Raw genomic sequence first — 24797 nt, 5'->3', positions numbered from 1 at the left:
CTTCGAGCCAAAGCCCTCTCCAGGGCTCCGGGCCTGTGGCCCAACGGACGGAGGCCGAGGAGGACCAGCAGAGGTGGCGGCGGCTGGGGGCAGGAGGATGGTGCAGAAGGATAGCCAGGCAGCGCTGGAGGAGCAGGAGAGCGAGCTCAGCTCCAACCCTGCCGCCTCCGCGGGGGCATCGTTGGAACCGCCGGCAGTTCCGGCTCCTGGAGAAGAGAACACAGCCGGGGCCGGGGGAGCACCGGTGTCCGGGGCGACAGGAGGGGCTCGGAGGTTCCTCTGTGGCGTGGTGGAAGGTGAGTGCCTTGGCGCGGGCGGGCAGGAGCGCCCTCCTTCCCGCCCCGCCTCATTATTAACACATTCTGTCCTCGGGATGGGGGTGGTGGCGATGCTTCAGGGGGCTCTAAAAGACTTAACCCCCTTAGGTCTGAAATATGGCCTGCTGAAACGAGTGGAGAGGCGAGACCGTAGGCATCTTTCCCCTTCCGACCTTAAACGCCGTCGAATTCCCTTCTGGTTACTAACAAGCCCGATCCCACCCGCTTTAGGGCTTAGAGCCAGGCAGACCCCTGAGGCGGCGGTGGGAGAGAGCCTAGGGTTAGGTCAGGCTCTGAGTTATACCTCTTTGTACCTTGGGATCCTTTAACCTAGAATTGTCTGCGTTCGAATTTTAAAAAAAGTGTGTACTGTATTTCTGTCCCCACCCTTTGGGAAAAGAATCAACCCACACTGCCGTGCTGGTTGTACTTCTGGAGTGAAGAGAAGCATAGTCGGCCTATAGTATTACACATTCCTCTACGCTTAGATTTTTTTTGGGGGGGGGGCTGGCCAGTCCCCCCCCTCGCCCCCCGACGATTTATTTGCAGTCTAGAAAATTGCCCTCTTTCCCAGGTTCTGTGCCTTGCCCTCGAGGGATGAAGCTTTGTACTAACAGATTCTCATAGTATCTGAGATACGGAATTTGAACTTAGTGACTGCAGAAGAGTCTTAAAAATGCCCTTCTTGCCTTCTCCCTTCCCATTTACAGTTAGTTGAAAGGAGTGATGGACATTTTCGGTACAGAGGGGAAGTTACCAAAAGACTGTATCACAGTGTCTGTATAAGAATGGACAGATATTCCACCCTGCATTCTATGGAAACACGAATCAATTACATTATTGCTCTTTCTGCGGGTACAGCGTACAGCGTATATTTGAATTTTCTGAAGTATTTTGGCCGACCCAGGGTTTCCTAGATGTCTATTTTATTATTTCTCTTTGTGGGTAATGTGGATAGCAGTATAAAAATTAGTCTTTACAGAAAAAAAAAAAAGGTATGGAAAAAGGAAGAGTTGCCATCTTGGTTGAGAGCATCACTTTTTCCAGTGTCACCATATAAATATATAGAGTGTTCTTTTGAAAGATGGATGGTGATTATGGTATTTTATTTATTTATTTTGGTTTTGGCGGCTGTCTAGTACGGGGATCCGAACCTTTGCCGTTGGTGTTACCAGCACCACGCACTCTCAAGTGAGCTAACCGGCCAGCCCCCGATTATGGTATTTTAGATAAAGTTTAATTGTAGTGGAGAACAGACTACTTTGCAGGTGCAGTAAGGCACAATATAGTTAAGCAAAGTTAACTGTCTTGCAGAATTTGGGGGAAGACAGAATGGAAAACTGTACTGTATTCTACTGGAGTCAGTGTTTATGAAATCCTGATTGCTTTGTGTGATTTGTGCGTTGATGTATATACTAGGTTTAAGTGCAGGGAGATTTTAGAAAACGTATCTGTATTTTGTTATCAAAGATTTTGGGGTGGAGGGTGGGGAAGGAATGTTGGGGGCTATAGAAATTTCACAGCTGGACTGGAGTGAGTCTAGGGAAACTTGCCAGTCCACTATACCTTCAGTAATTAAAGGAGAAAGCTTATTGTAGTTTAAATTGGTTTGTTTTGAGTAGTATTAAAAAGGGACTCTTCCTATGTTAAAGAATAGGGTTGTCTTCAATTATCTTGTCGGTTGTCCTTCGTCCCTTCCGTTCTGTGGTATATTTTCTTGGTGACTGAGCACCTGAGCTAGCACTAATTTTTTATTTATTTATTTATTTTGGTTATTTCTTGATTGGTACCATTCCTAAAATGGAGGATAGAAAATACTGTAGTTACTGCCAAGATTCCTTTTTTGTTTTTTTCTCCCCTCATAAACCTTTGTTGGTTTTAAGGGTAAACAGCACTGCTTCCTTTTTGTGGTATCAATTAACCAAAACCGTGAACCTGACTCTCAAAGAGCAAAATTATGGTCTCTGAAGATTAAAATGTTCAGGCTAGACGCTTGAAAAAAATCTTTTATTTTTTAGGGCCAGCCTGTGGCTCACTTGGGAGAGTGTGGTGCTGATAACACCAAGGCCACGGGTTTGGATCCCTATATAGGGATGGCCGGTTAGCTCACTTGGGAGAGTGTGGTTCTGACAACACCAAGTCAAGGGTTAAGATCCCCTTACTGGTCTTCTTTTAAAAAAAAAAAAGAAAAAGAAAATCTTTTTTTTTAATGCTAAGTGCTGTAGAAAAGCTAAAGACTTGTATAAACTTTACCCAATCCAGAATATTTTAAATCATCTGTAAGAGGGTAACATTGGATTGTCAGAATTGAAAGTGCTACAGTTTCATACGTTGGTATGTAATGAATTTTTCTTTATTCTGTCATCGTCCTTTTTGTGGTGCAAAGTAGTCTCTGTGCCTAGAGATTGGTGAACTTAATACGTTTCAGAAATTTTGGTTCTAGATAAGTCTCTTATGGAGAGAGAGAATAGAGCATTTTGTGTTCAGAATGCTGTCTATTAATCATATCCTGAGAAGTTGTCCTCATCTCTTGCTGATGTTTAGACTGAGAGGTGGAAAGTAAAGGTTAGGCAGGCTGTTAGGTGTGTGTGGTGGAGCTATGATTAGCACACTAGGAAGCTACAAATACCAGTTTGGTGCTTATACAACCACTTAGGTCATCAGTCTGCAAGTTTGCTTCCTGCAGTGTGCTTTGCCGTCTTTATAGACACTCTGTGGCAGGTCAGTCACATTCTTGATTTTTTAGTTGTTCCAACCTTTGCTCTGGTATTAAGATTGCTTGAGAATTTGCACTTTGGGCCAGTTCCACGGTCGAATTTGTTGTAAATGTGGCTTCAGGTACTTTTTGGTCCCTTTGATTTTATTAGGAATTTTTAACAAAATCATGGTCATATAATTAAGTCACAGTCTTTTCTAATTCTGTATCTCCTCTCACCCCTCTAAAAGCAGTTTTAACTCCCCTCCTCGGTAGTAATTGTTATTATTAGCAGTTTGGATTACTTGCTTCCCCTTCCCCATTGTGAGATTGAGAAACTCTTAAAAAGTTAGATTTAAGTATATTTGGTCTTTATTGGCAGTGAAAAAAGATGATACCTTTAGTTGTTTTTATAACTATCACGAAAGTAACAAATGGCAGAAAAATAAGATGATTTACCTAAGCAAAAGGGGATAAAAGTCACCTATGATGTCACCACCCAAAGATAAAGAAATCTTAATGTTTTACTAAGTATCCTTAATATTTTGGTATATTTTACACATTTTTTACAAAATGGGGTTGTATGTTTTGTGACCTGCTTCTCTCAATAAAGTTTACCACATTTTGAAGCTGAATATCATTTTATTCTTACTTTGAATCTAGGATTTTATGGAAGACCTTGGGTTATGGAACAGAGAAAAGAACTCTTTAGAAGGTAAATATTATATGAAGGAGAGAGGAGAGTCAAACCCTTAACATTTCCTTCTAGTGAAGAAATACTAACACTGAATAGCCCAGGTACAGTTTGATGATTTCTCAATTGCAGAAGTTATTTTATTTGGGCCTTTATCTTCTTCACCTAGGCCAGGGGTTTTCAAACTCCCTGAGGAAGCTGAATATGTTTTGGGCTTTGCTTGCATCACCCAGAGCTTTTGTGTTTTTACATGTTAACGTACCTTGTAATATTTAATTTAAAAATTCCACTGGTTACAAAAGCTACTGTCCTAGAATATTATTAGCCTCATATGAGATGGAGATCCTCCAAGAAGAGGAGAAAATTGAAATTTGCAGCCTATATAAATATTAACTATTTTACATATGTGATTTTCTTTCCCCTTAAGGCTCCAAAAATGGGAATTAAATACATATTTGTATGCCCCAAAAGATGACTACAAACATAGGATGTTTTGGCGAGAGATGTATTCAGTGGAGGAAGCTGGTAATCTTTTTCTTTTAATTCATAAATTCAGAATATGTGAAGAAAGCAGCTATATTTTAAATGTAGTTGTACAAGAATTTTATTAAGTATTTCATTTTCACTTTTAGGTAGTTTCCTTTTCTTCTCTCTGGTGATTATTCAGTTTATGTGAGTTAGTGTAAATCAAAAGAGTGGCACTACAAGGTCATGGCCATAAGTATGATTCATGGGTGTGCCAGTCTGACTACCAATTCTGTGGTCATAGATTGCAGTCTTCTGCCAGTAGGCCAAACATTGGGATCCTGGGCATACAGGTGCTGAAGCAGGGCTAGGCCTAGGGCAAGGCAAGTGAGTCATGACTTGAATGCAGATTTTAAGCAACTCCGAAAAAATCAGTAATCAATAAAATAATATTTTATGCAATATTTTTTTAAAAACCAACCAAAATTAATGTAAAAATCCATGATGGACAATGTAAAGACAGGATCAGAATTACTGATTACCTTTTGCTTCAGGCTCTAGTATGGTTTGGCCTTGACTGTGACTGGTTCTTTTTTTTTTTTTTTGCAGCTGGCTGGTCCAGGGATTCAAACCCTTGACCTTGGTGTTATAACACCATGCTCTAACCAACTGAGCTAACTAGCCAGCCTGGTCCTGTCTTTATTTAAAATAAAGACCTCACCCTAGTTCAGTGAAGTGGAAAGACATGACAGACTAGCTTTGCTATGTGTATTCTTCTGTTGAGTTAGTTACGTAAAATTGATAAGTTAGTTGTACATCACAGAATCTCCTTATAAGTTAGACAGGTGGTGCTTTTCTCTGGGGACTTGAGTGAATGGGGAAATATTTTCATACTTAGAATTAAATAGTATACATGTGTAGCTAAGATAGTTGGTTACAGAGCCCAGCTAAGGCACTAAAGTCAGAAAGTTTTCTTGAATTATAAAGGAGTAATTAAAACTTATCCCATCTCCATCTAGTGTTGTTTTTTCACTACTCTATATAATTTAAGTGTGACTTCAACTTAATTATTTTTTTGGTGCTCGTAATGAAATTTAATGTGGTCAGTAATCAAAATGCAGTCAAATGACTATCTTGAGATACTACTGAAAGTTACTCAAAGATATATCCAGTGGTGTGTAGTAGTAGTATTTACATTTATTTAGGAAAATTGTCTGTCATATTTTGAAAGCTTAAAATCTGTAATGAATGTTTTTCCTGTGGATACAAAGATGAGGGGTCAGAACTATTAAAGCCGTCTTTTAAACTTGGTTCTTAAGAAAGCACTTTCTCTCAAATTTTAAAGTAGCTATATATATAGATTTATTTAGTAAAGAATTTAAGTTGTTCAGAGACAGCAGACAAAAACAAAAAACAGCATTTATACCTTTCAAATACCAAATACTATAGGAAATAGAAATGGCTTCTGGTCAGTTAGAGAATTGACACTTGTTCAATAATTTTGAGAAATGGCAATGCAGGAAGGAGAATGCTTTATTGATATTAGCTTGTTTCCTAAAAAAGGGTAAGAAACTTTGGAAGTGAAAAAGAAGGACTTCTTATTTTCTGTTGGTTCAAATAAATCAAAGATGTGAGAACTATTGTTCTTTTTGTCTTACATGATATCAAATCACTTCAGGTTTGTGCCATTTTGTATGGCCTGTTGTTACACTGGACATGACAATTTGGTAATATTTAAGGAACTTTTCCTTTCTTGTAAGTTAGGAAGAAATGATCTCTTCAGTTGAAAAGTGAAGGTTCTTTTAGTTTTCTGTGCTGCTTTCTAAAAACATGGACTCTGTTCTTTAGAGCAACTTATGACTCTGATCTCTGCTGCACGGGAATATGAGATAGAATTCATCTATGCCATCTCACCTGGATTGGATATCACCTTTTCTAATCCCAAGGAAGTATCTACATTAAAACGCAAACTGGACCAGGTAACTTCTTTCTTTTTAATTATTTTTCCTGACTTAACACTTGAAACTAAAAGTTTTCTGAGTTGTTTTTATGATGTTAAAAGGAAATCAGATTTGTACTTTTTTGTTTCTCTAGGAAACATTTTTTACTTTAATGCTTACGATAGAGCAATAGTTTTCCAAGGAGGTCAAAAGAGCATTACTGGAGGTAGCAATGCTTCTCAAATTTTAGTTTGTCTTAAAAGAATGCTTAGAAGAGATGCTTAAAAGAATGCCGACTACTAGGTTCTATTCCCAGAGATTCCTATGCTGACATGGGATGGGGACCAGGAATCCAGGTGATAGTGAGATAAGTAGTCCAGAGTCACACATTGAGAAACTGTATATACCATTGGGTGCTTGACTGAATTTGTGACTAGCTTATAGAAACAAAGGGTTTTACTAGAGATGTAATTCAGTCTGGAAATGGCTAGTTTCCCAAGATGAGAAGAAAAACAGACTAGCTATTGGAGAAACTGATCCTCCAAATTCTAATGTAAAAGCTGCATGCCATTTTTGGTAAAGTGTAGGACTCCTATTTTCCCTTTGTTTTTAAGTTTGCTGGTTTTTCTTTATACATGTTTTATTTCTTTAGGCAAGGATTTATATTGGTGGCGTTAAAATAGCTGGGAAAAATTTTTAAATACTTAAATTTTTTTTTTTTTTTTTAAAGATGACCGGTAAGGGGATCTTAATCCTCGACTTGTGTTGTCAGTAACACGCTCTCCCAAGTGAGCCAACTGGCCATCCCTGTATAGGGATCCAAACCCATGGCCTTGGTATTATCAGCACCACACTCTCCCAAGTGAGCCATTGGTTGGCCCCTTAAATACTTAAAATTTTTATGAATGAGCTTTTAAAAGGTCATTTCCTTATTTGATCAAATTTTATTGTGTTCTTTCTGATTCATGCCTATGTTTAACTGCAAAAGGATTAAGATCATTGTGCCTTTTGGGACTTGAACAGGCCTGGGGTTTTCATGTCTTGAGTTTACTTATTGATGTTTTTGTATATTTCTGATTCTGTTGGGTCTTCTACAATCAGGAGTCAAGGAAGTAGAAGGACTAGGCCACATTGCAGAAGCTTTGTTGGAACATATTATATTGAATTCAAACCAAAATGAAAAATGGGTCCCAAAACTCTGTCTAGCTATTTAACTTAGAATTTCTTCCACTGAAAATGTAAAAACAATAGGTCTGTTTTTGAACATTCTGCTAAGGAAAATATTTGACTTTAAGTATAACTGTTAAGTAAAGCATACCTTTGAACAACACAGATCTGAACTGCATGGATCCACTTAACATGTGGATTTTTCTCAACAAATATGTTGGAAAAGTTTTGGTTAGGTACATTATGAATGTATGAGTACCTAACCAAACAGTTAAATAGCCTGTCTACCTAATATAAGCTATTAGTAGTTAAATACTTTACTACTACCTATGTAAGGAGGCAGCTTTGTGGCCCTGCCATGTTGTTATTTAAGTAGTAAAGTTGTTGGGGCATTGAAAGTTTTAACTGTGTGGGGATCAGCACTCCTAAGCCCCACGTTGCTCAAGGGTCAACTGTATATACTTTTTTTTTTCTTTTTGGCAGCTGGCTCGAATGGGGATCTGAACTCTTGACCTTGGTATTATATATATATACTTCAATATTTAGAATTCTTTATTTTTTACTCTAAGACGAGCTGGTAAGCATCTTAATTTTTTTTCTTTTTCTAGGTTTCTCAGTTTGGGTGCAGATCATTTGCTTTGCTTTTTGATGATATTGATCATAATATGTGTGCAGCAGACAAAGAGGTATTCAGTTCTTTTGCTCATGCCCAGGTCTCCATCACAAATGAAATTTATCAGTACCTAGGAGAGCCAGAAACTTTTCTCTTCTGTCCCACAGGTATTGTATATAATAACTTTCTATTTAGTCTTGAAATATATAACTTCCAAAGAACCACGTATAGGCCCTGTTGTATCTCCCTGTCCCCCATCTTGGTGTATAAAAGTAGGAATCCTTTTTCTAGAAGACATTTCTCAAGATCTTAAAATGGAAAAATTTTAGTAATTAACAAATGTCAACTGACTAGGCAAACAATTTTATGTGTTTTTTAGTACTGGAAGTATATGAACATTACATTGTCAGAATTAAAGGAGGGATAGTATCATCGAAATGAAAACTGGAAAAAAACAAATCTATATTAGTCATGTCTCATTTCCTCCTACTTGTTCCCTTTTTCTGCCCATGCATAGCCATCTTCTTTTTTACTCTTCCCACTCCCATCTGGGCTCTTATTTCCAGTAGTTAGCATAGAAATCATAATAATTTTTCCCCTTTTCCTCCCCCCTCCCCCCCGATTCCTTCCATTGAAAATGTTTTAGTCTGTTTTAGTTGCCTTTCAAAATTCAATTTACAAGTTTTCCCCAGATTTGATTTCTTGTTCAGGAAGAGATAATATAAATTTTTTTTATTTGGTGTTTCTTTTTGTTGTTTGTTTTTTTGTGGCTAGCCAGTATCAGGATCTGAACCCTTGAGCTTGGTGTTATAAGGCTGCATTCTAACCAACTGAGCTGATAATATAAGTTAGTTCCAAAAAATTTTAGGTTGAATTATTTAACTTTTTGTGTTTGTTTGTCTTAGAGTATTGTGAGCCATGATACTACATGAACATTCACAGAATGTTTGTTTATATACCGGGAATTAATTCACTGCAAGTTATTATTTAAGTTGCAGTTGAGTACTAATAGCCATTGGCATAATCCTGTATTTATTTATTATTATTATTTTTTTTTTTTGGCAGCTGGCAGTAACGGGATCTGAACCCTTGACCTTGGTGTTACAATACCACACTCTAACGAATTGAGCTAACCAGCCAGCCTAATTCTATTATGATATTATCAAGTCATTCTTATTTGGCCTCTGATTATAACTAAGAAATATGGGCAATTCATAATTATATGTAGAAAATGCTAAATTCTAATTGTTTCTTTAGTAAACTTGGACGAGTTTCTAGTGACTGTGGAATCGTAAGGATGTTGGATGCTGTTGGAGGAAGAATATCAGATTTTATGAATTGATTTTTAAATGAACTACACACTTGAGTTTATTTCTTTTTAGCTATGACTGGAGGCCTTTTATCATTTGGATGAAATAATTTAGAATTGGTAGATGTTCTTTCCTTGTTCAAAAACCCATGACCATTTCACTCCTGACTATTTTACTTAATTTTTCCCCCTGCATTCAGAATATTGTGGCACTTTCTGTTACCCAAATGTGTCTCAGTCTCCTTATTTAAGGACTGTGGGTGAAAAGCTTCTACCTGGAATTGAAGTGCTTTGGACAGGTAAGTCTTTAAGATTTATACAGTAAAACTTTAATTAATTAGGACCTGGAGAAATTGGTTGTTCTTGTTAATTGAATACTTTTTTTTTAACTGAGCTGTAACTGGAAAATATGTCAAAATACTCTTTTCTTTTACAAAGTATACATTCTTCATTCTTCACTTGGTATAAAAAAAATCTTTGAGGATTTGCAGTGAATCTGATTTATTAGTTATGGAATAAATAATACATATCTGTAGGGAACTGGGCTAAAGAGTATTGATCCCAGCCCTAGGAGAATGTTTTATTTTATAAAATGAAGAATAAAACTGAGTAAAAAGACATATTGCTGTGTTAGTTTAAAAAGAAAAATTGTTAGAAAGTGTCCATATAAGGAAAACACAATAAATAGTATGAGCAGTGTATTTTAAAGAACCATTTGTACAGTTCTTTTAACAAATGGTGGTCGTTATTTCTAGGTCCCAAAGTTGTTTCTAAAGAAATTCCAGTAGAGTCAATTGAAGAGGTTTCTAAGATTATTAAGAGACCTCCAGTAATCTGGGATAACATTCATGCTAATGATTATGATCAGAAGAGACTATTTCTGGGCCCGTACAAAGGAAGATCCACCGAACTCATCCCACGATTAAAAGGAGTCCTGACTAATCCAAATTGTGAATTTGAAGCCAACTATGTTGCTATCCATACCCTTGCCACCTGGTACAAATCAAACATGAATGGAGTGAGAAAAGATGTAGTGATGAGTAAGTATCCTGTACTTGATCCTTGACTTTGGGAGGAGAGGTGGGTTTAACTAGAGCCAGTGGCAAGTATATATTCCTTTGTCATCACAGTTTAAGAGGTTTTATTAAGGTGTGTTTTTCAGTTCTATAATGAGGTATGTATATGATAGCAGAAAGGCTGAGTGGTCTTGGACAAGTCACTTAACCTCTTGGCCTTAGTTCTTTGTTTTTAAAATGTGACTTAGTCTTTGAAGTCTGAGTACCAGACCTGATAGTCTTTTAGTGTTCCCATTATCTCTACTCTCATTCGGATTCAATTTGTACTTTCAGGTGATTTTACTAAATGGAATATTTTATTTTATTTTGTTTTACTTTATTTATTTAAAAGATGACCGGTAAGGGGATCTTAACCCTTGACTTGGTGTTGTCAGCACCACGCTCTCCCAAGTGAGCTAACTGGCCATCCGTATATAGGCATCCGAACCCGTGGCGTTGGTGCTATCAGCACCACACTCTCCTAAGTAAGCCACAGGCCGGCCCCTTAAATGGGATATTTTAGATAACTAGATATTCTTGTCTGAGTTACTTCATAATATCATTTAGATTCAGCTTAAAGTTGTGGAACAGTCTCATTTTAGACTATGGGTTACTAATTTTTTATTTATAAAAAATCTCTAGGGCCGAGCCTGTGGCGCACTCGGTAGAGTGCTGCGCTGGGAGCACGGCGACGCTCCCGCCGCGGGTTCGGATCCTATATAGGAATGACCGGTGCACTCACGGGCTGAGTGCCGGTCACGAAAAAACGACAAAAAAAAAAAAAAAAAATCTCTAATAGAATTCGAAGAAAGAGAATGCTAGATGATTGTTTATTCATTTATATATATATAACCTATTATGGCAGGTGCATCGTCCTGGGCACTGAGGATTCAAAGAATAAAATAGTCTCTACTTTTGAAAAACAGACTAATGTGGATAAGACTTATGGGCAGTTGTACTATAGTGTGATAACTGTTGTGATAGTTATCTACAAAGTGTTATGGGAACACAGATGAGGAAGTGATTACTTTTGCTAAGTAAGAGTGGTGGGAAGAGATGTTTCACAGATAAGTAAATTATCTGAATTTTGCCTCATTTTAGGATACTGAAGTGTCACATTATGACACTTGGTGGTATGTAATATTATGGCTATAGTCTGTTTCTCAGTTCTGTAACCCCGCTTCCAGTTGTCATTGAATTAGTTCCTCTCTTTATGGCTCATTCATTGTCATCACCCTTTTCCCAATAAAAAACACAAAAGTAAGGAATATAATCTCAATCCCATCTGTATTCATGGCATTTAGCTACTACATCTTTTAAGGCAGAGCATGGAGCACAGTAAGCAATAGCAGACACTAGCCAAATTGGGTTGTGTGCAGGGGAATAATAAGGAAAGCTAAAAAGAGAGGATTTTTGAATACCAAGCCAGAGTTCAGAGTTAATTTTCTCTACCACTGTCCTGGTTCAAAGCTTCATTGCCTTATGTGTGCTCCTCTGTGGACTGTCGTTTCCCCCCCCCACCCCATGCATTTATTAATAATGAAGTTATAAGCCCCTGAAGGCTAGGGAATGTTTTCTTATGGCAAGCATGGTGCCTTTAACCTTGCATTCCCAATAATTGGTACTCAGTGGACTTTTATACTTGACTTTTCCAATGATTTGAAAATTACTAAATTAAATTTCTTATTTCAATTGCAGTTTTACATTCCACAGTGCACTTGGGTGACTATTCCAGATGAAATGGTTCAGTGAAGGGTCTTGGGGTCTTGCTTGTGTTTGCATTTTAATGTTTAAGGTTTAATGTTTGTTCTTATTTTGTTTTGTTTTGGGTATTTTTGCTTCTGTGGTTGTCCTGTAACAGCTAGTTGCATTTATTCCTCTCATTTGTCAGGAGGCTTTTGTAATCAAAACTATTTTTGTGCTATTCCTGTTTTTTTTTTTTTTTTTGCAGCTGACAGTGAAGACAGTACTGTATCAATCCAGATAAAGTTAGAAAATGAAGGCAGTGATGAAGATATTGAAACTGATGTACTCTACAGTCCACAGATGGCTCTAAAGCTAGCTTTAACAGAATGGTTACAGGAGTTTGGTGTGCCTCATCAGTACAGCAGTGAGTTTGGTCATTCTTTGTAAGGGGGTTGGGTCACATGGTTGAGTCACAAGGTAAAGAACACTGTCATGTGCCTTAACCTTAGGCCCACTAAGCAGAATGAAATTAAATGATATTTAGGGATCTGGAGATAAGGTTTTTTAAATCCTACTTTTGGTCTTAAATAGCTTTATCTTGATGGAATGTTAATTTGTCTTAAAAATGTCTTTTTTATTTAAGTGTTTTAAAATAGAATCTTCAAAAAAGAAGATAGTAATAGATGCTAGCATGTTGAGGGATGTTTATTACCGGTTTCTCCCTCCTCCCCTTTTATCCTTGCTTCCCTGGGGGTTTAGAGAAATTTCACTCTTCACAGAGCTCAAATTATTTGGATTCTCAAATTGAGGTTCTAGATACAGATATGATGATATAAAGAAACATTTCTCTAAAGCTAATTTGTTCTGTTTCTTATTCTGATTTCTTTTTCTTTTTTCTTTTGTAGGTAGGCAAGTTGCACACAGTGGAGCTAAAGCGAGTGTAGTTGATGGGACTCCTTTAGTTGCAGCTCCCTCTTTAAATGCTACAACTGTAGTTACAACAGTTTACCAGGAGCCCATTATGAGCCAGGGAGCAGCCTTGACTGGTGAGCCTACAGCTCTGACCAAGGAAGAAGAAAAGAAACAGTCAGATGAGGAACCCATGGACATGGTAGTGGAAAAACAAGAAGAAACGGACCACAAGAATGACAATCAAATACTGACTGAAATTGTTGAAGCTAAAATGGCAGAGGAGTTGAAACCAATGGACACTGATAAAGAGAGCATAGCTGAATCAAAATCTCCAGAGATGTCTATGCACGAAGATTGCATTAGTGATGTTGCCCCTATGCAGACTGATGAACAGACAAACAAAGAGCAGTTTGTGCCAGGTCCAAATGAAAAGCCTTTGTACACTGCAGAACCAGTGACTTTGGAGGATTTGCAGTTACTTGCTGATCTATTCTACCTTCCTTATGAGCATGGACCTAAAGGAGCACAGATGTTACGGGAGTTCCAATGGCTTCGAGCAAATAGCAGTGTTGTCAGTGTCAATTGCAAAGGAAAAGACTCTGAAAAAGTGAGTATGCTTAATTTGCTTGCTTCTATATCCGTTTAATTGAGTACACTGGTAACTGGCAGAAAATTGATCATATTTTAGAATATGTTCTTTGAAATGGATTTGGACTCTGCTGAATTTGGTACGTTCAGTTCCATAGTTTGACCTTGTAGTTAGAAATGAAGGAAAAGCAGTGTTGATTATTTTAGGAATATTTGTAAATTTGAGGAGAGACAAAGCGTTAATTGCTTAGCTAGAGTTTAAGCCAGTAATACTTTAATGATTAGGATAAATTGCAGGTATCTAATAACATAAACAGCTTAATTTATAACTTAGATTATTTTGTTAAGCTTGCAATTTTGAGCCTTTTTATTTTTCAATAGATTGAAGAATGGCGGTCACGAGCAGCCAAGTTTGAAGAGATGTGTGGACTAGTGATGGGAATGTTCACTCGGCTCTCCAATTGTGCCAACAGGACAATTCTTTATGACATGTACTCCTATGTTTGGGATATCAAGAGTATAATGTCTATGGTGAAGTCTTTTGTACAGTGGTTAGGTAGGTGCACCAGGAATAATCTCTTCTCCTCAAATATATTGTCTCTTAAAAACATTATCCCACAGGGAGAAAAACATTTAGGGAATCGGCAAATTTCCAAATTGTTAATTTTGTCCCTAGATTTCTTTCAAAGGTAGGCATTATTGGTGACTTAGGATACAAGTCTCAGTAATTACATTGAGCACATTAATTTTTCTCCCTTGGGCTAATTCAACATAAATTATCTTGAAAATATGTTAGAAAGTACTGACTTTAACTTGCTCTGACTGAATGCTTCCTGGATGGAACCCTGTACATCACTTTTATCTGATTTGGAGATGAGACACTATGAAATGTGACTCTGTAAGCTTTCTGCTGCTTGCTGTGTCTTGATAACATTAATGCTGTGTTTAACAGAACAATTGCTGAAGTGACCCAAGGGGCCTGGCAAGAGGAAGCCATCCTCCCAGCCCTGTGCGCATGCGAGCTTTAGTGGAAGGCTATTCTGGTGCTACTTGGTATTATTTCTCATGGCTTTTTCTTTATCACTCTACCAAGTAATTGGTTTTAACGGGATGGAAATTGCAGTCCCCTAAAAACTCACTGATTTGTTAAATGGACTTTTGTACATCTCCTTTGAAAACAGTGGTTTTTTGTTTCTTTTTTGGAAATTCTCAGACTTGGTAAAAAAGCACCAGCATGGCCAGGTTTCTCCAGGGACCTCATTTCATTTCCAGGTTTTCAATCCAGCTATAAGGAATATGTAATGGACTTACATACAACACACAGCAGGCAGCAAGGCTGACTAACATGTCATAGTTTTCGTAGTAGTCACAAATACTGTAATGGGTATCGTGATTCGGGTTGTGAAGTAGATAACCTGAAATACCATGATCTTAGATTAACAAGGAGGAGTAGTGAGATTTCTTACTTTCTGCCTATATACCTTAGGTTCTTAAATTTTTTAAAAAATGTTTTCCTGTGATGCAACTAATTAGCCACTAAAAGTAGAGTATCTGATTGTTAATTTGAAAATATAGCACTTTCTTTGGCTTGCTGTCACATAGCACAATGCTGTCATATAGCATATAGTGGAAGAGAGAATTTTTACTTTATTCTTGTTAAAAAGCTCCAAGATACCTCTTGTGGATAGGAGATGTCCGCCCTTAGGCTCAGGAAAAACCCACTATATTGGTTGTTGTATGACAGCATTTACCTTCCAGGCTTCTGGCCAGGGAGTTATAATTAATCTTGATAGGGATTTAAATCTTAAGTTTCCAAGGCCCCTAGGAATTTTGTACCTGAAATCTGGATTTTTGAGCTTGAGAATACATCACTTAAAACATTTGATATTCAACTTTTAATTCAAGAATTATTAAAAATTAAATTCTTGATAATATACAGTATTGTTTCTTTCTCTTCTAAGGTTTTATCTCTGTACTATGCGATTATTGGGGTAGCTTTCCCAGATTGTACATTTAGCTGTTGTATAATCTCATGGTCGAGCATCTTAGAAGTTTTAAATAATAGTCTTGGCATCCACATAGCTTTACAAAAGCTCACGACAGGGAGACTTTTTATGGTTCTGTAATAATTTCAGGGAGTTATTGATTAAAACCCTTTGTTTTCCTCCTCTCTCCAGTCCAGCTGGCATTCAGTCCTTTAAAGAATGTGGCTATGCAGTACTTTTGATTACTAATGACTTCTATTATCTTCTTCCCCATTGTGTACAGATGGGAGAATCCTCAGCACAAGTGTCTACTACTATTGGATGGACAGCGGCAGATGTTCACAGCGCGTCATGATTAATTAGTTTAAATTGAAAGGTTCTATCTGTGAGGTAGCTCAGGTAGATTTAAGGGCAGTAGGCATGAACTGAAGTCACGTTTGCGCAGCGACTGAGGCATTAACCATGTTTTCATTTACACAGCTCTTCGTACATGCAGTTTTTTATTGTAATAGTTGGAAGTGCTAGTTATGTTGTAGTCTCAAAGTGGGGGGTAGGGGAAATTGGCTGATTGGAAAGTTTGAGAGGTATAGATTTTTTCTTGCAGTGTAAATTACACTGAGTTATGGAATGGGGCAAGTTTTCTTCATAATCTAAATTTTAACCCTATTTCATATTTATTTTACAAACATTAACTTTTTTTTTATATATATATAAATACCCCTACCCCTAAACAATGACAAACCCAGATGTGATCTCTTAATGGGCCTGAATTGTCTCCAAAAAAATTGGTTTGCTTTGGGACTGTCTGACTAGCACACTATATCTTGTACTGATGAGACTGTTAACTTGAACAGGAGGTAGAATGCTGTCTTCCAATGGAAAAGAACTATATTGCGCTGCTTTATCTTGTCAGAAGACTAGGCAGTTGATTTTGATTTGGCCTCCAAACATTTGCCTTTAATTATCTATCATGGTTAGCTAGCTTTATTACCTATGAAGTTAGTTAAGTGGTGACCTTAAAATACTGACTTGTGGACGTCAAAGCCTGTCATTCCATGCATGTGTTTAGTGCATTGCAAAGATTATAATGGCTGATCAGAGGAACCAGATACTGTCATACTTTTAAGAAAAGTATGTTTTAGCTCTGGACAAATTATGAGCATCAATTGGCTCTCCTTAGTTCTTAGAATCTGTCAGACTGATATTATAACTAGCCAAGTCTGAATTTGGATTGTCCTTGTCCAGAAAAAATAAAGTTCTGTTGTGTTTCACTATGTCAGTAACAATTTCTTTTATTTATTCTGCTGACCTTAGTTTTCTGACAAGATTAACCCCCTTACCCCTTTTTCCCTTTCCTGTACCCTTCCTCAAAATGTAAAATGTGACTTCAGACAGGTTTAATTCCTCATGGGCTGTGATAATAAAATGTCTCATTATCGATCTTATTCATTTCAGTTTATAGTTACTGTAATTACATGATAAGAGTAAGCAGCTGACTTGATTTATATAGCTGTATCTAGGGAATATATAAACTTGACCCAGAAAAACTTGGGACTTACTTTCCTTCCAATAATTAAAGAACTGATAAGAGTGATTATTCCTTAACTGGAGGAAGAAACATCAGTATTTAAATGCCATTATGAATTTTTGAAAATAATTATTATCACAGCCTCGTCCTGAAACCCCAGATTATTACTGTTAGAGAGCTATTTCCACAAAGTGTTTGTTAGTTTGTTGGACATTTGAGACCCCAGGAAATCCCCTTTCTCGTAACATTCTCCGCTTGGATCTGATCTCAACAGGGTGTCGTAGTCATTCTTCAGCACAGTTCTTAATTGGAGACCAAGAACCCTGGGCCTTTAGAGGTGGTCTAGCAGGAGAGTTCCAGGTATCAATATGAATTCACAACTGAATTGACATTTTCTTTGTTTTATGAGAAACCTTATGTTGCGCATCAGATGGCTGGAAGGATTGGTCTGCCGAAGGCTTTCTAGTCCCAAATTCAATTTAGTTACATAGCTGAATTTTAAATCAAATTTTCCTCCTCTTTCACAGTAATTTCTGAAGGAGATGCTGCCAATTCCCCCCGCGCCTGCGAAGCGCAGCGGCTCTAGGTATACATTTCACATTGTTTCTTTGCAGGTCGCACAGCATTTTAATCTGCGCCCGCAATGCACAATGCGCGCATGCTTGTCTGCCAGTGAAAGGAAACTCCATGAGCAAAAAAGATGAATAATTATGCAAGTGAACGGTGAAAGGGCTTTTGGATATTTTCTCAGTTATTTTATAAATATAACGTGCTTGAAAGAATAGTCATTAATAAAAATTTGAACAAAATATCAAATTTTTTTTGCTGTTGGAATTTGTTCATGGACTTTTCAGGTGCTCTACTTTTCTCCCCCCAACAGGTGCTCTGCTGCGCACAGCAAATTGAAGCGCATTGCTATGGGGATAAAGCGTCTCCTGGACAGATAACCCTCTTCAGACCAAACCTCTCCTCCTGACATTCTGTTCTGCCATCTTTTAGTAGAGAGATGGTCTATATAAGATTGGTTTAAAAAAAAAAAAAAAAAAAAACAGATTTGTTATAATTGGAATAGGGTTTTTTTGTTTTGTTTTTTGTTTTTTGTGTTTTTTACTGTAAATTTAAATCTTCATTAATGTGCCACTAAAGTTGTGTAACTCAGTTTGGGTAATTTCTATTCAGAAGCACTCCCCTCCCCCAGCAAAGAGGTGTTTATATTAGTAAAGCATAGTACACCCCTCTTCTTTAGGTCTGCCTGCAGTAGCCAGTTAATGTTAAGTTGGTAATCTGCAGTGCACACACATTTAAAGAAATGGCTGTCTTCCCAGCACTAATCCATCTCTTTTTTTTCCCCCACAGCGTTTGCTGCCAATTGATGGGGCAAATGATCTCTTTTTTCAACCACCCCCACTGACTCCTACCTCCAAAGTTTATACTATCAGACCATATTTTCCTAAAGATGAGGTAATTGTCTGTCTACTTACCAGCTTGGTGTTTGGTTATGGTGCACACTTACAACTTTGCTTTGAACTCACTGGTTAAAAGAATTTGTTCTGTGTCTTAAAATGTGAACTTTAGATAGAGAAAGTTAACTAAAACATTCAACACAGAAAGAGGAAACATAAAAAGAAATTTGAGGAAGAACTGAGGGAGTTTAGACTCCTAATATCTTGTGCCAAGTTCTTTAATTCCTCCCTTAAAACAGTTAGATGAAATGTATTCAGAATTAGAATTACGAAATGGTCAGTGTGTCTAAATGTGTTGCCCTTGACTGATTTTCAGCAATATATTAGTATCCTGTAGTTTTCAATTGTGAAATACGTACAGGCTGTTGACAATCAGTTATAGCAAAAAGCAAGCCTGTTTAAAAATAGTAACAGGTGTAAAACGTTTTAGAAGTATTCTTTTTTTTTTTTTGGCAGCTAGCCAGTATGGGAATCCGAACTCTAGACCTTGGTGTTATAACACCGCACTCTGATTGAGCTAACCAGCCAACCTTAAAAGTATTCCTAACGTGCAAAGATGAGAGACTCTCAGCCTCAAAGTCTGCTGGCTTATGAATCTGAAACTTACTACCACAAACCATCCCTGTGAAGCAGTTCTCAGTGTTTACTAAAACCTTTTCTGTTGGTTCAGTTTTCTGCTAGTTTTATAAATCTAACTCAATGAATAAACCTTTATTTAACAAAGCAAAGGTGATATTTCTGACAGGCCAGACGTTATTCCTGAGACCAGTTTACGAGTCATATTGTTGTTAGATTCTGCTGCCATTTCTCTTGATGTGTTGCTTAACTAGATTATATTTTCAGGCTTCTGTGTACAAGATTTGCAGAGAAATGTATGACGATGGAGTGGGTTTACCTTTTCAGAGTCAGCCTGACCTTATTGGAGACAAGTATGTGATGAGTATTTGGCTTTGGGAGTAGACATTTCATAGCTAGGTTTATCAGGTTGAGGGGAGGTGATGACTGGAAATAAATATATACTTTTTAAAATTCCACTTTAGTTTTAGTAATATCTGAATATTATGTGTGCATTTCCAGTTTCTTTGTTATCATTCAAGTACATTGGGCTTGCATCACTGAAGTCTGGATTTTGTGTTAGTAACATGTAAACTCACTCTGGCCTCTTTCCTTTTGAGCAGATTAGTAGGAGGGCTGCTTTCCCTCAGCCTGGATTACTGCTTTGTCCTAGAAGATGAAGATGGCATATGTGGTTATGCTCTGGGCACTGTAGATGTGACCCCCTTCATTAAAAAATGTAAAATTTCCTGGATTCCCTTCATGCAGGAGAAGTATACCAAGCCAAATGGTGACAAAGAACTCTCTGAGGCTGAGGTAATACACAGGTTTAGAATTGTACTATGGTAATGGTTGTGTGTATGTGTGTGTTTTCTTTTTTTAATAAAGTACTTTTTGGGGGTGGGGGGGAGGGGGCTGACTGTTGCTGGGATCCAAACTTGTGACCTTGGTGTTATAAGATGGTGCTCTAAGCAACTGAGCTAACTGGCCAACCAATAAAGTACTTATTAAAATAGAAAAGTAAGCAGGTACGTCATAAAATCTAATTTTTTTAAATTATAGAAACAAAATTCTTAGGGGTTATTTTTAGCATGACATTTTCCACTGATCCCTCAGTGTTAGGAAGTGTTTGATTTAGGAGCATTGTTGTAATATTTCTTCAAGTGAAAACAAAATATAGACAACTAAGGAACTTTTTTTTTCCTTCCTTTTTTTTATTTTTTGGGGGGAGGTTGGCCTGTACAGGGATCCGAACCTGTGACCTTGGTATTTATAAAGCTGTGCTCTACCCAACTGAGCTAACCAGCCAGCCCTCCTTATTTTAAAGCACCAGACTTAAGAATATTATGATCTTTTGTGGGGGTAAGATATTTTTGTTAGGTAATTAAAATCTCTCATTTGGTTATTTGTCAGGAGGCTAACTTGCCTTCTCAGTAATGCACTTTACATTGTAACAAAAAAAATAATAGGGGTGAGCTTCTCTGAGAGTTTGCTTTCCGGTAGGAGCACTTGTTGGTATGCCTCTCCTGTCACAACTTAAATGCATTTTTCCTCTCCAGAAAGTTTTGTTCCCCCTTGGTCAGTTTATGATTATTTTGGTTTATATATCGTAGTTTATGGGTTGGTTTTTTTGTTTTTTGTTTTTTTGGTGGTTGGCCCATGCAGGAATCCAAATGCTTGACCGTGGTGTTGTCACCACACACTGCCAACAGAGCTAACTGGCCAGCCCTTTTAAAAATGACTCTTGTTTACCTTCTGCCCTTAGCCAGGTGGCTGTGTAACACAGGGCTGGTATGGAATGGTCTTGCTTGGTTGGGATTACATTGACACTGCAGCATGCCTGGTGACTGAGTTGTTGTTGTATTGCTGTTCCTCATCTGATAATTACAGTTTTCAGCATAAGAACATATAAAAAGTGTCTATTACAAACTTTAAAAAAAAAAATTGTGGTAAAGTATATATAACATAAAATTTACCTTAACCATTTTAAGTGTACAATAGTGTTAAGTACATTCACATTTTTGTGTAAGCAAAATGTTAACTTTAAACAATTTTTATTTTAAATAATTTTAGATTTACAGAAAAGTTGCAAAGTTAATGCAGAGTTTCTGTGTACCCCTCACCCATTCTGCATTTGTCAAGTCTAAGAAACCAATATTGGTACATTACTATTAACTAAACTCCAAACTTTATTTTCTCCTAATGTCCTTTTTCTGTTCCAGGGTCCAGTCCAGGATATCACATTGCATTTAGACAAACTGTTTTTAAAAGTGAAAATGCTTCAGCTAGAATTACAAACTAATTAATTCTGCATGTGATAATTATGTAATGACTAGAAGAGTTATTAAATATCGTTTTCCTTGTTTCTGAGTTTTGTAGTTGGGATATAGATATGTAAAGGGTAGCTATTGAAAGTCAAGAGATTCTAATTTTTACAGAAAATAATGTTGAGCTTCCATGAAGAACAGGAAGTATTGCCAGAAACTTTCCTTGCCAACTTCCCTTCTCTAATAAAGATGGATATTCACAAAAAGGTAACTGACCCAAGTGTGGCCAAGAGCATGATGGCTTGCCTCCTGTCTTCACTGAAGGCTAATGGTGAGTACATATTTGTGGAGATAGGGGTGTTTGGGCTGGACTATATTTTAGAATTTAAAAAAAAGGAAAGAAGTGAATTTTCACTTCTCCACCTTTTATTGTTTGGTTTCTGAATTATTTGTATAAAATTTCACGTGTATTAATCATCTAAAAATGCTGCTACTCTTTTACACTATGAACACTTATTTTGAGCCCCAATTAAATGAGAAGTGAACACATGAGATTATGTTTATTTTGCCAGGTTTCTGTAAATAATAGTGGAAAATTAAACCTTAGGGAGAAATGTTATTTTAGGAATGTAATTTTTACTTAAGAGTTTATATAAATTCACCCTTCAAAAATACTTTGCTTTACATTAGTGATATGAAACTTTTTCTCTAGTGTGCCAGATAAATGTTTTAGGCTTTAAGGGCCACATATGATCTCTGTTACATATTCTTTTTTTAAAACAACCCTTTAAAATGTAAAAAACCATTTTTAGCCCTTGGGCCTTATAAAAAAGCCCTCATTAGATGGTTACTGATATATGAGAATTTACCTAGTTTATTGTTGCATCTTTATATCACTTGAATTAGTGGTATCCTCTTTGTGGGATAATTTAAATAACTATCTCAAGAAAGGATGATTCTCAGTGTTGTATTTGGAATTGAATCATCAAATATGTGGGGTATCTTAGAATATATAACATTCTGGTTATCTTGGCTTGTGACATACCCTAGAATAGGCTTTGCCCTGTGGGCCCTTGAAAGGTACTTAATATATTTTGAACAGAGGTGTCCTTTGCATTGAAGTGTCTTATACCCTTTTTCCTAAAAGATTTTCTTTCTGGGGAAGAATTTCACTCACTGTTGAATATTAAAATTGTGGATACCGGCTAGCCACCAAAAAAATAAATAAATAAACCAAAAAGTAAAAATAAAACTGTGGTACGAAATTTAGGAGCGGGTAGAGACAAGCCCCTGTTATCTCTATTAAATATATTAAAGATTAATTCCAATTCATATCCACAATTCTACTAATTAAATAACTTATTTACGTTTTGAATATTTGTTTTACTTCTAGGCTCCCGAGGGGCTTTCTGTGAAGTGAGACCAGATGATAAAAGAATTCTGGAATTTTACAGCAAGCTAGGCTGTTTTGAAATTGCAAAAATGGAAGGATTCCCAAAGGATGTCGTTATACTTGGTCGGAGCCTGTGACGTTTATTGGCACTGTGAACTGTCCAAAAGTCTCTTAATTCCACCTTGTGGGGGTGGTTGGGGTCTTCATACAGTTCAGCCTCTGGAGTGGCAACATATCAGCCAATTGGATTGGAAACAAAGAAGACTGTAAAACTCACCCATCATACTTTCGGACTACTCACTGGTTGGAAGAAGATAGTATTGCTGCAAATCCTGTATGAAACAGATGTGGGCCTCCTTTTTGGGTCTTGTGTCTTGTGTTAGGTGCCAAGACCTCTTACATGGGCTTATTAGAGAGGTGGTCTTCAATAAATGTAGTCAGCACTATTTTCTGCATCCAGTGTGGTTGCATTTCTCACCTAAAGAATAACCAAAATCACTTGTCATTTTCCTTGGTTTATTGAAATGTCTCATTTTGGGGGGAGATGGCAGAAATGAGAGAGATTTAGTGGGTTCCAGAGGCTTCAGGGTGAAGATTCCAAGTGGGATGTTTGTGGTATTAGTTTAATCTGGATAAATGATTTCAGTTTTGGGCAGTTATCCTGCTTTTTGTAAAGCCTTGGCCAATTGTCTTCTGTAGTGACCTTTGGTTCAGGCATGTGCTGTGCTTTGTAGGGACAAATGTGCAGTTGTTTGTGGCAAAAGCCTAAAATTGACAAAATTGTAAATTTCTTTGTATATAAACTAGCTGTAACCTGACTATCCTTTGTGTTTACTGTTTTTGTATATTTTTTTCCTTTTGAAAATGAAAGGGTATTGGTTGAAGATGGCACTTTGAATAATGTAAATCAGAGGAAGGTGGATTTTATTTACTTTTGTCTTTCTGGGTTTTTTTTTTTTTTTTTTTTTTTTTTTTGAGAAGTTTTATTATTTTTAAAGTGCCTCCCTCCTAGGGCTAGGCCATGACCATTTTGGGTACAAGAGCCTAACTTCGTAGGACTCAGTCTGTTGCAAAGTGCAGTCACTTCTGGAAATTACCCTCAATAGCAGGTCAGCATGTGAAGTATTAGTTTTGACACCTGTCAGGGTTTGGGAACTGAATGGTCCCATTTGCCCTTAGATCAGTATTTAACCAAGACCTATTACTACTGGTTTTATTAAATCAGTGTCTTTAATTCTTGCATGTTTGTATCTAATTTTTGAAAGAAAGAATGAGCATACATTAACCAATGATTTATGGTTACCCTTTTCTTTTTCCTTTAACCACAGATTCTGAAAGCCTCATGTATTTTAATTTAGATTTGGTGTTTTTAAGGGGTCTGAGCATGAGGCTGGCAGGTAATCTCTACAGGATTCATTTTTTCATCGTGGCTGGCTGACTTCTCCGTAGATTCATAACAGTATTTTGTTACTTGCTTCCCTGCAGTTTTGCATCAGCTGTTTAACTTTGAGCTGAGTGAGAGGAGAAAAGGGCAAAGAGGAGGAAAGTTAAAATGTATTTTCCTTCATAGAATTCCTATGAGCCCTGCGAGTCTTAAAGCATTATACCTAGTGGTACCTAGTGACTTCCAACTGAGGCCTATGAGTGTGCAGTGAATGGGTAAGAAGGAAGGAGGCCGCTTTAACCCATAGAAGGATGTAGTATGTTGGAAAGCTGGAACCAAGTTTGTACTTTTGAGGGCTAAGGTGAAGGGAAGATCCATACTAGATATTGTTTAAGATGGCTGAAATTTACTCAGTTTTATCTTAGAATACATCTGGAACACTAGTGGACAACTTTAGCATTTTACCTGAATTATTTCAGAATCAATCTCATGGAATCAGGGCTTTTAGCAAGTTTGCTTTTGCTTTCATCTTGACTTTTAATAATCACTTTGACTAGTCTTCTGGTCACAGGTGTTAACTGTGAAACAGATGTCCAGGTCTATACCTTTATCACTCTAGGATCATAAAGTGCTATGCTGTCTTCCATGGTTATGAATACTTATTAAGGTTGGAATGACATTTCATTGATTGTTTAGATCACAGCTCAGTTCCTGTAGAAAACGAACTGTAAAACTATCTGAAGACCATGCAAGAGGCAAAATAAAACTTGAAGTGAATGTG

The 24797-nt window shown here is 37.1% G+C and overlaps 1 protein-coding gene across 1 annotated transcript; it reads left to right on the top strand.

The window, feature by feature from the left end:
* Positions 1-24797, top strand: OGA (O-GlcNAcase). Its single transcript, XM_063102860.1, has 16 exons — positions 1-296; positions 3676-3727; positions 4134-4231; positions 6020-6150; positions 7887-8058; positions 9401-9499; positions 9956-10240; positions 12207-12365; positions 12847-13460; positions 13823-13997; positions 17229-17314; positions 18311-18415; positions 19261-19346; positions 19596-19788; positions 21411-21570; positions 22633-24797. The coding sequence occupies exons 1-16, from the start codon at positions 98-100 to the stop codon at positions 22767-22769; spliced, it is 2751 nt and encodes a 916-aa protein (XP_062958930.1). The 5' UTR covers positions 1-97; the 3' UTR covers positions 22770-24797.

This window comes from Cynocephalus volans, chromosome 7, assembly GCF_027409185.1.
Source record: "Cynocephalus volans isolate mCynVol1 chromosome 7, mCynVol1.pri, whole genome shotgun sequence".
Taxonomy (NCBI): domain Eukaryota; kingdom Metazoa; phylum Chordata; class Mammalia; order Dermoptera; family Cynocephalidae; genus Cynocephalus; species Cynocephalus volans.
The sequence above is the reverse complement of the archived record's forward strand: the minus strand, read 5'-3'. Positions and strand labels throughout refer to the sequence as shown.